This window comes from Protopterus annectens, chromosome 14.part0 (genome assembly GCF_019279795.1).
Source record: "Protopterus annectens isolate FY-2018-M chromosome 14.part0, PAN1.0, whole genome shotgun sequence".
NCBI lineage: Eukaryota > Metazoa > Chordata > Ceratodontiformes > Protopteridae > Protopterus > Protopterus annectens.
This window is the reverse complement of record NC_056748.1, coordinates 773,215,609-773,227,750: the sequence shown is the minus strand read 5'-3', so window position 1 is coordinate 773,227,750 and position 12,142 is coordinate 773,215,609. Positions and strand designations below refer to the sequence as shown.

Here is a 12,142-nt window from a genome sequence, read left to right as displayed (position 1 = left end):
GTATCCAGTGTGTGTACGTTACCTTTATGCCCTAAACCTGGGCAGGGAGCATAGCTGATGTATGATGCTGTGAGGATATAAAGGATTTGGTATTCTGCTGGACGCTGGGCTATACTTTGCAAAGGATCCCTTAAGTGAAGAATTCTGCAACAGTGATATGGAAGGACATTGAATGGTATTACAAACATTAAATTAGAGAAACTAAATCTTCATCAAAAGATAAATAAAACCTAGTGGTTACACAAATTCATATCTAAATGTACAGTACACCACTGGGCGAAACACACATTACATGACAAGCAGGGCTGCACCCTTGCTACCTTGAAGACAACCTTAGATGACTGGCAGAGTAGCCTCAAATTCTCATTTGGTCTATCTTGCATCACACCTCCCTCGAGACTGTAAAGAAATTATGAATTTGGTTTACTAGCTAGGCTTGTAATGGTCTGTAGACAGACTGCCTATGAACCTAATGAACTTCAGAGCAAGCCACTTTTGCAGCCTGGCCTACAAAGATTAGTAAAATAAAACAACTTTTCTGGAAATAGAAAAAATACAGATATGTGTCATATTAATGCAGTAGGTAAAATAATGACGATAAATAAGCATAGACTTACTCTAATTGTGACAGTGTGGCAGTTAGAATGACGGAGACTTGGTAGAGGACTGCTACATTTTGGTGTTCTTCTCAATTCTTCAATTGGAGTTCCAAGCCATTTCTTCGTAGGATAGTCTAAGTCTGTGGAAGACCTTTTTTCTAGTTTTCGAATGTGTTGTCCACATCCTACCTTTCTGCTGTTTGAAAACAAGGCAGCAAGAAGTTATGATGATGTTTTTTCTTCAGATGCTTAAGTCAATAAAGCAGAAGTACTTCAGTTCTTTCATAATATCAGTGTCAAGTTTTATTTTTTTACTTTATGCCAAAAAAATGTTTTCAAACAGATTTCCTAATTACTATAGCCAGTAGATTACTGTGTCCCCCAATTCCTATCATCGCAAGGTAAGATGTATTTTTTCATTAGCTTATTTTGTTTTCATCTACCATTAACATTTTTCTTCTGGAAACCTGCATACTGCGACACATGAAGGTCAGAAAAAAAGTAATCAAAACTGTTTAGTTAAACAATCCTACAGTCTTTTTTTTACTACGCATTACATGCTTAAGTATTTTTGCAACACAAGCACAGTAACTGCTGGAGGATATAGCATACCCATCTGAAAGATCTTGTGGTCACCACAGCAGGAAATTAACTTAAATACTCCTCTTCCTTTCTCTTCAGTCAGGTACACACTTCTGATTAAATAGTCAAACTTTTTTTAAACACCTAGATTTAATTATCACTTAAGACATGGGCAAACATACATTTACAGAAAAGAAAATAAACCATTTTAACATTTTCCATTTAAATACAATATATATCGTATATATTTGTTTTGCTACTATCATCGGTCCAACATTACAAAAAATTACTGAATTCCTGCCTTCCCTTAAACCTCACTCCTCCACCTGAACATTATTATGACTGTATCCTTCCCACAATTTCCATTTACTTCTTTCCTTTTCTAAAGATCACTCTTACACTTATTTTCTCTCTTTTATAATATTCAATACCTCAAAAACAGTTGGTGTAGACTTTGATTTCCATTTTCTAGTAATTGCTTTTTTGGCAGCCAACAGAATTAAAATTAAGGCCTTACTACATATCTAGGCAATTAATTCAAATGACATATCCCAGCTCAAAGAATCATTGTCTTACAGATATTTGCTCACCCAATATTCCCAAAAGAGTACTCCACAGCAAATTTTTAAAATCTACCAATTCATTACACTTCCAAAACATATACTTCCACTTACCTCTATCGTCTCCATCACACCTTCAACATTTGCTATTTACCTGAGGAATTTTTTTTTGAATTCTGCTTGGGATATAAAAATACCTATGCAAACATTTGCAAGCAAAGCAAACATCCTAAACCTTCTGAACTTGGTTTGCTGACTTCAAAGCCACACATACGTACTCCCATTTTTTTATGTAAACTGTTATCCAGTCTCTCTTTCCAATCTTGTCAAACCTCCTCTGACTTACTCTTATAGAGATCATGCAAAATTTTATATGCCCTAATGTCATTTTTTTAATATCGGCATCTGTTCTAGATTCAACTAAAAACTTTACTAAAGCAGGTCTTTCACTTAAAATTCACCTATCCCTTTCTCTTTGCTTGTACTCTGCAATCAAGCCCTGGTAAAGAAGGCACTCTCTAGCCTGCAATCTAAATGTCTTCTTTGCCTCATCCCACTCTATTACATCTCCTGCTGGAGTTATTTGTTCCCGATATCTTAATTCTTTGCCAGGTTTCTCCAGTAAATTTCAGCCCCCTATAGCCTATTTTCTGAACCCCTACTTCCAGTCATCCCGACTGGCAAAATCTCATTTCTCCATTCTCATATGGGCTCATTTTAAAATACTTTCTGCTACTTTATGAATTTAATATTCTGTATGGTTGTTGTTATTCTCCTTAAGAATCTGCATCCAAAATCCCTCTCTCTCCCTCCACTTCTTAAACTTTTCCTTTGCTTCATCATCTCTTTTCACTTTAAACTATAACCCTCTGCTTGTGTTATGTATATGAGCCTTAACCATGTAGCTCTAACATGTCCCTTAAAATCACATAAATCAAAACCACCTCGCTCTACCAGAAAGATCAACTTATCTCACTTAACTCTTGCCTTCTTTCCCTCCCAGGTAAATTCCTTCAACTCTGTATTAATTATTGTCCACAACTTCTCTTGGGGTTAATAAAAGTATGTCTGACCGGCATACAAGACAAAAGCAACTAAAAACATTTTCACTGCTTGTATCTTACCTATCCATATTCATAAATAAGAGTTTCTATTTTCTCAGTTTTTGCAAGTATCTTTTGTTTAATCTCTTCCTACAAATCCTTAGCTGCCATAATAGAAGACTTTTTAAAACATACTCCTAAATACTTCATCTTATGTCCCCATAAATTCTGGTATTGCTGAACCAATTCATGTGTGGGTACATAATTTACAACTACAGCCTTTTATTTATTTATTTTATTTATTTATTTACATTTGTTGACCGGGAGTGTCCGACTGGACGCAAGTCCATTTTCAGAGGAGGCCTGGGGAGAAAAGCTCCACAGTTAAAATATGCAGACAGTAGTTACATTGGATTTACATAGTGATTAACAACTTGATTAACATAGCAATTAATTACAAACATAGTTACAGATGAAGAACATAGTACATCAGTAGACAACTAGAATCTTTATCTGGCAAAGTACATAACAGACATTAACAATTGTTACAATAAGAAGTTCCTGCTGTATAATAAGTAGTAGGCTTATGAGCATCAGAGCTTGCTATAATCAAGGTAGTTAGTGGGGTGGAAAAAAAAAGGTAGTGGTTGGATGGGGTGGTGATATTAGAGTGGGAGTTTGTTTTATCTTCATTAATTTCATATCCCGACTTAAAATGTTCCAAAACACTGAGATGTCCTTTTCTGGATTTTTCAGGTACAAAATAATATCGACAGTAAATAAAGCTATCTTACATCCATGTACTTCTGAGTTCCTTATTTTCTTTGAGAAAAACTTCCAGGGTCCGACCACCTCGGCTAAGCATGACACATAAATTTATTGATGTACAAAATAAAAAGGTTAGTGCTTTTGTGGCAACAGAATACTGCTGCTTCAGACTATTTCAAAACCTAGTAAACCTTCTTATAAAGAAATTTAAAAATATAATTAACCAATCCAGGTTACTAAACATTGACTAAACATCCAATCAGATACCATCAAAAACAGCATGTTTTACATACTGTGACAATTCTAGAATCAGGTTAACAACCAATAAAAAGACAAGGAGTTAAGTCCTACACTGTAAAATTCACCATTATCACAAATATGCAGGAACAATATGTGTCTAAGGGAGAAACTAGCTAACAACCAATAAACAATTGGTGTTCTCTTTAAAATCCAATAACAAAACAGCTGCTGACACTTCATTTAAATACACACCCTTCTATGTAATTTACTACAAGCAGGTCAAAAGATCATATTGAAAATTGGCACAATGCTTCAGCCCCAGAGATACAAGGTGCAGGGTTTAACACCTGCACAAAACAACTATTGCTAATGGTTTAGCATCAGGTAAAACTCTCGCCAAATAAAACAACTAAACACACATTTTTGAGCATCTCAGTAATAAGTGGAGCGCCACACCCAAAAAGCACATACACTGCAGGTCCATGTGCTGTCACCGTGCAAAGCGGGGCACATCAAAGCAATACAACTTCCTTTCCCTTTACATTCAACCACCAAAAATATATGAAGAGCTCTTGATCATGACATTATTACAATCAACGTATTCTGACCATCCAATGCCTCAACTTATTCCATTTCATTCGTCTTAATAGAAATATATGTTATTTAATCAAATTTCATAAAGACTCCCAATAAATAAATACACTGATGTCATTTCAGATGTAGACAACAAAGAGATATACCATCTGCCAATGGCTCTAAATATAAAGCAAATAACAAAGGGGACAGAGGACATCCCTACCTAATTTAAATCTTCCCTCTGATCCTTTATATACAGTAGATATAAAATGTTTACACACCCCTGTTAAAATGCCTGGTTTTTGTGATATAAAAAAATGAGACCACAATAAATCATTTCAAAACTTTTCCCACTTTTAATGTGACCTATAACCTGTAGAATTCAATTGAAAAACAAACAAATATGTTAGGGGAAAATAAAAACGTACAATAAGCTGTTTGCATAAGTGTGCACACCCTTAAAATAATACTTTGTTGAAGCACCTTTTGATTTAATTACAGCATTAAGTCACTCATTAATTGTGTACACACCTGCCATCAATTAAAGAGACTCTGATTAACCCCAAATAAAGTTCAGCTGTCCTAGCAGGATTTTCCTGACATTTACTCAGTTGCCTGCTACAGCAAAAGCCATGGTACGCAGAGAACTTACAAAGCATCAAAGGGATCTTATTGTTGAAAGGTATCAGTTAGGAGAAGGGTACAAAAACATTTCCACAGCATTGGCTATACCATGGAACCCAGTGAAGACTATCATCAAAAAGTGGAGAAAATATGGGACAACAGTGACATGGCAAATTGATGACAAGACAAGATGAAAACTAGTCAGGGAGGCTATCAAGACAGCTACAGCAACAGCAACACTGAAAAAACTGCCCGAATTTCTGGCAAGTACTGGTTGTGTACTACATGCAACATATGTCTGGCCTATAAAACATCCAGGCCTGGCTAAAATTTGCAAAACAATACATCAAGTCTCCCAAAAGCATGTGGGAAAATGCGTTGCGGTCTGATGAGACCAAGGTTGAACTTTCTGGCCACAGTTCCAAAAGGTACATTTGGTGCAAAAACAAAACGCTGCATCACCAAAAGAACACCATCTCCAAGGGTGAAGCATGGTGGTGGCAGTATCATGCTTTGAGGTTGCTTTTCTTCAGCTGGAACTGGGGCTTTAGTCAAGGTGGAGGGAATTATGAACACTTCCAGATACCAGTCACTTTTGGCCCAAAACCTTCAAGCATCTGCTAGAAAGTAGAAGATGAAGAGGAATTTCACCTTTCAACACAACAATGACCCCAAGCATATATCCAAATCAACAAAAGAATGGCTTCATCAGAAGAAAATTAACGCTTTGGAATGGCCCAGCCACAGCCCACAGCTAAATCCAACAGAAAATCTAAGAAGACTGAATGCTGTAATTAAATCAATAGGTGCTTCAACAAAGTATTAGTTTAAGGGTGTGCACACTCATGCAACCAGCTTATTGTATGTTTTTTATTTTTTTAATATGTTTTCCCCCCAACAGATTTATCAATTGAATTGTACAGGTTATAGGTCACATTAAAGGTGGGAAAAGTTTTGAAATGATTTATAGTGGTCTCATTTTTTATATTACAAAAACCTGGTGTTTTAACAGGGCTGTGTACATTTTTATATCCACTGTATTCTTCTAATTAACCTTATTATTGTATCAGGGAATGCAAATGCTCTACTCATAAAATCCCAGCTTACTCTGTCAAATGCTTTCTCTGCATCAAGGCTAGCAACAACAGTATTTTCTTATATTATGCTTCCCTCTGGATCATCGTTTGATTAATGTTGTCAAATGCTTACCTTCCTTCCACAAAACCACACTGGTCCATACCTATCAATGTTGGCAACACCTCTGCCATTCTTTTAGATAATATATACATAAACACTTTAAAATCATGGTTTAAAACTGAAATGGGTCTAAAGGGTCTTTGCCATCTTTAAGCAACACAGCTACCACAAATTTCTTCTGATATATTGGTGCTTCTCCTCCTTTTAAAATAGTGTACACAGAAACTTCCAGATCTTTATCACTTTCCACTCACCTAATTTCTAAACTTGCACACTGTTCCTGGAGACTTCCCTGAAGACTGATTATATATCACTGTTTTTATCTCATTACCTCCTATCTTAACTCTTAGCTATTGAGCCTTGTCTAGCTCTAACCTTGACATAATTAACTCTTCAGTAAATATTTTCATTTGCACTCTTTCTTGATTTCCACATTTCTCTGCCTTATACAAATTTTCATAAAATTTCTAGAATCTCTCTAAACCTCTACAGGATCTCGTTTTTTTTTTTTTTTGTTTGTTTTTTGTTGTTATAAGTTCCTTACATTTCGTGACAACCTTTTCAACAGTCTGTTTCCTAAGTTGTTACACTAAAAGTTTTGGGGGTTCTAGAGTTATCAAAAAATTGTTTAACTGCAATCTTTCTAAACTCGTGCATATTATCCAGATACTCTCCTATTTTCTCTTTAGTACTTTGCATTTGCCCCTCCTCTTGTTCATAGATTCATAGGTTCATACTAGGCTATCTGCCCAAGGGCATTTATAAGCCTAGCCCATAGTTATGTGGCTTTCGCCACCCCTTTAGTTTGAATAAAAACTATGCCTATCATTTTTCTGTGCCTCTGTCAAGCAGTGACACTGAAGTAATCCCTGGGGTATATCTGCGATCTCCCATCCATTGGTCAAGATTCCTCTTGAACAAGGCCAGCGAGGTGCTCTGCCTCACATGTACCGGGATTTTGTTCCACAGCATAGGGAGTCTCTGGGTGATGAATCTGTCCCTTCAGCACGTTCTATTTATAACCGTGTCAAGGTTTAAGTCTCCGCCCTTGTGGTTCTGAGGGATCTAGATTTTTGAGGTGAAGCATATTCATCAAATCTGGGTTTGACATGGCCTTATATGTCAGGCACAGGTCACCTCTGAGCAAGCGGTATGAGACTGAATAAAGCTGGAGTTCTTTCAGTCGGGCAGCATAAGACATATTTTGAGACCCTTTATCCTTTTGGTGAGGAACTTTTGGGGCCTTTCAAGCTGCATCAGGTGTCTGGTCAGATACATTCGAGCGGGCATTGTACTCAATCATAGGTCTAATGAGTGATGAGTACAGATCTAGATGTGAATCCCTTCATGATCAGGTGGGCGATATAGAAGGTTTTCCTAACTACTTTAGCAACATGAGTGTCAAACGAAGACTACTGTCAACTTGGGTCCCCAGATCCCTGATGACTTTTTCTGTGCTCAGTGGATTGTCACCTATATGGTAGCTAGGGTAACCTTGTTTTTCCCGAAGGGTATGACTATGCATTTTTGGCGCTTAACTTCAGGCCATGGCTCTGGCACCAGTTATCCGCTTCTGTGAGGCCCTTCTGGAGGATATCTGTGTCAGATGTGTTTTCGACTATGGCCCAGTTTGCAGTCATCTGCAAACTTTGTCAGCCATAACCCTCCTGTGTTTGCTTGTACTTCAGAAAAGTAGATGCAGGACTGAGCCCTGTGGGACACCACTTGTGACAGGCTTTGAGTCTGACATGGCTCCAGCAACTCTGACCCTGTGGGTTCTGTCGCTTAGCCAGTTTGCAACCCATCTTGTGATGTATGGGTTTACATTCAAGCTGATGAGTTTTTCGATGATACCTGAGTGGGGTATTGTGTCGAAGGCCTTTGCCAGGTCGAGGTAGGCTGTATGGACTGCCTTTCCCTCATCAATGGCCTTGGTGACTGTCTCAAAAGTCAACCAAGTTTAAGAGGCAGGATCTGCCTTTGACAAAGCCAAACTGGGTTGGATCCAAAGTCTGCAAGTTCCTATGTCTTTATTTATGAGTTCCATTATGATCCTCTCCATGGCTTTGCAGATAAGGCTTGTCAAGCTAATGGGCGGTAATTTCCAGGGTCTGTGGAGGCACCGCCTTATGAAGTGGGACCACAGTCGCCGGCGCCACTCCTTGGGTAATGATCCTGAGGTGAGGCTAAGATTAAACAGCTGTCCTAACTGTGGGTTTAATTCCTCGTTGAGTTCATGAAGCACACAGCCGGGGACACCATCCGTCCCATGGATGCTGTGTTTTTGCCTTAGTGAGGCAGTTCTCACCTGAGATGTTTGGGGGCTACAATCCTCTGGAATAGATATCTCTCCTTTGGAGAAGTTTGCACTGAACCTGTCAGCCAGTATGTTAGCAATGTGTGTAGGTTCAGTAATTTTCACATCATTTTGAACTAATTCTGAGCATATCTGGGAGTTTCCTCCTAGGTTTCTAACATAGCTAAAGAAGGCCTTATGATTGTCTTTAGAGTCCTTGGCGATTTTTCTCTCAAAATTTGCCTTTGATGATTTTATGAGAGCTCTTAGTTTTTACTTATAATGATCAAAGGTGTCTTACCTTTCAAGGATTTTGCTCTATCTTGTAGTAGCTTCCTCCTTTTGTTGTAGAGCTTGTTTATGGCTGGGGTCCACCAGACTGGACGCTTGCCTTTGGTACAGAGAGTCTTAGTTTTGTTTGGGATTGCCTGATCCATGCAGTCCTGTAGGTGCTGGTAGAAGGCATTTGTAAGTGATTCAGCGGTTTGAGTAATGTTTACCACTGGCTCAGGGGCCTTAAAGGAGACCACACTAGTTTTTAGAAGTGTGAAATGAAGTTTTTCACTGTGGTCTTTTTTGTTTCAGGTGGATGAGGACCTCCAGCGAGATTAGTTTATGATCTGATCTCACCAGTGAGGGGTATACTTCCGGTGTTGAACATTTTGATCCCATGTTCGTGATGATGAGAACTGACTGGGAGATTCTCCTTATTTTGCAATATTTTAATCTTTGTCAACCCCTCTAAGTAATACTTCTTAATCATTCATTTATTTCGATCCTATTTTTTAAATTCCATTTTTTAATTTTATCCTAGTCATTAGTTATAACTTCTGAAGATATTTTTGTCTTCCCAAATAACTCCTGAATAATTTCACTGCCAATTCTTTAAATTTCTCTCTTCCTGTCAAGTGGGTGGGAAAGCATAACTGTCTTATTTTTACTTCATTACCTTGCATTTTTATATTAGTTTTTATTGGTGCACAATCGCACATAGTAATTGGATGTGTTTTAAAACTTTCAATTAAATAAAAATGTTCCTGTGAAATATAATTTGTCTAGTCTAGCCTAATTATTATACCTTAAGGAATAATACCTTAAGGAATAATATGTAAATTCTGCCCTACTGAATTTACATCTTCCATATCAAATATTTTCATACATTTCTTCAGAAATCTTCAATCTTAAATCAGGTCCAATGTAGAAGCCACAAAAAGACACCAGCTGTTGTTACATTCCCATGCAAATGGAATATGTTGTAAATCCACCAGCGATTAAAGGAAATCCACCAATGAATGATCCAAAGTCCATTAAAAAAGAACTTTATTATTAACACCATTAAAAATAAGATAAAGTAAAACTGAATTGGAAATTAATGAATTAAATGAGATGCTTGACAGGCACAGCCTAGAGCTGATACAGTGTTTTGTTAAGTTAATAGTGTGAGAATTGCTGAATTATTGGAAGAAGTTCAAGTTTTGAATTCTGAAATAAGTGATTTATTGTTTGAATTTAATGTAGACAAAATATGAATAAGTGTTTGATAAGGCTGAACATCAAGTTAAAATTAACTTAGAAATTATTAAGCGACAAGTTTGACTTCCAGAACAAAACAGCATATATATTACCTTCATAAAAGAGAGGTCAGGGAAGTAAAGAAACACATGAACAGAATGGCAGTTTCATCAACTCTAATGAAGTAAGACAATGGAATAGACGAGACAGCACACATTTTAACAAGGGGAATACTAGAAGAAATGTAGTTGCATATGATACTGATGAAATTATGGAATTTAATGACTCTGAAGAAACTAATAACTAAGGGTCAGATGCATATGAACAAGCACATCCTTCCTTTAGAAGGTCTAAAAGACTAGAAAACAAAAAAATAAACCTTTTTTTTTTTTTTTAGAACCCCCCCCCCACTTCCCCAAATCAACAATGTCTTCCTGGCAAAGGCACAGGAAGGGGGAAAAGATGGAACAATGTGCAGCAATGGAAAAGATGAACAATGGGTGTCATAAAATTAAGACATCCGAGAATGTGTTACTGTATACATCTGAGGGATATAAAATATTTAATTACACCAGCCTAAGCATAACAGAGAGTTGTTTTAACTTATTTAAAAAGGCTTGAAACTTGTCCCTGGGAAGATAACTGACCCAGCTAATCTCTTAATAGAATTAAAGTCTAAACCTTCTGTTTTAATAGAAAGGTAATTTAAAATGAAGATCAGACGGAGAATAATGTAGATCTACTAAAAAGAAAAAAATATTTAACCTCCTCTCCTCCGAAAGACATAATGAGCATAGTTACTAGAAATTGGGCTATGTTCAGTATTTACGATGAGATATATAGTACAGTAGGAGACAAGCCATTATTTGTGAACAAACAGGCCACAATTTGAAATTCTGATTTGAGCACCCGGCAAAATTTGGTTCTGATTATTGTAATAAAGGCACCAGAAGGTGTGGGTCTGCCCTTATATTTTAGAATAGAACCAGTTATATTTAACATCACTGGACATGATTTTGAGACTTAGAGATGGAAACTGTAAAACATCAGGGCTAGTCTACATTGGAATATGTACACAGTGTGATAGTTACTACATTGGGAAAACAAAATGAGCCTTTACAAAGAGGATTTACAAACAGTTAAATGCAATTAAAACCAAAAATAAAAACAACACACTTTACAGGCACAAATTAAAATGTGACAAGTAAGTTTGGCATTTTGGACAAATTTGACAAGCAAAATAGGAATGGTGTGTGGGAACTGGATCTGGAAAGGAAAGAAGTGCAGTGGCAGCTACGATGCAATGCCACCATTTTACCAGGATTAAATGAACACACTTCAATTGTCTGTGTTACAAATAAAAGCAGTGGATTTATGAGAATTGTATGGACTGTTATATTAAGTGCTTTACTGAATGTGGTTCAAACACTTGTAAAAAATTATTCATGACGTGTTTATTTAAATTTTTCCAATAATGAAACTTTCATAAAAATACTTTTTTTTTTTTTTTTTTTAGATTCATATGATTATTGTTTTAAAAGTTTGGGATTTTAACATAAATGTTTAACTTAAGAATACATTTTCAAACAGTGCACTTGTAATCACACTATTCTGAAAGGGCTGACTTTCGAAGCTATGCAGAGTCGGGCTTGGTTAGTTTTGGATGGGAGAAACCTAGTAACACCAGGAGTTCTATTTATAAGTCTTGTTGCAATATATTGTTTTAAAGTGTTTTTAAAAGTTTTTATGGACTTTTTAATGGACTTTGGATCACTGTTGGTGGATTTCCTTTCATCACTGGTGGATATATAACATTCCATTTGCATGGGGAATGTAACCGCTGGTGTCATTTTGCAGCTACTACACTGGACTTGATTCAAGATTCAGTCTTGGATTACAGTGAGTCTACTCAGTAGACAATTTCTGTATTATATGTACTGTTGAAGCAATCTGTTTGCAGTTTGCCACTCAAAACCGTGAACTGTTTTTAATTTCATCATTTGTTATGGCAAGCTTACCAAAGTACAGTTTTGTACCTACCATAAATGTAGATGTCCGATAGATATGCAACTGCAGTCCTGACATATGGGTTGTCCTGCCTCAGGCAGACCTTCGGTCGGCCAGATTCCAAAGTCTGGGTCCGGC

General features: G+C 36.8%; 1 protein-coding gene across 2 annotated transcripts in view; it reads right to left on the bottom strand.

Moving 5' to 3' along the window:
• Positions 1–12,142, bottom strand: part of PARG (poly(ADP-ribose) glycohydrolase) — a 2,766,579-nt gene that overhangs the window by 2,225,537 nt on the left and 528,900 nt on the right. For both annotated transcript variants that reach the window (XM_044056515.1, XM_044056516.1), the window contains exon 4: positions 618–795. In XM_044056515.1, the coding sequence (XP_043912450.1) occupies positions 618–795 (178 nt within the window). The remainder of the gene's footprint in view (positions 1–617; positions 796–12,142) is intronic.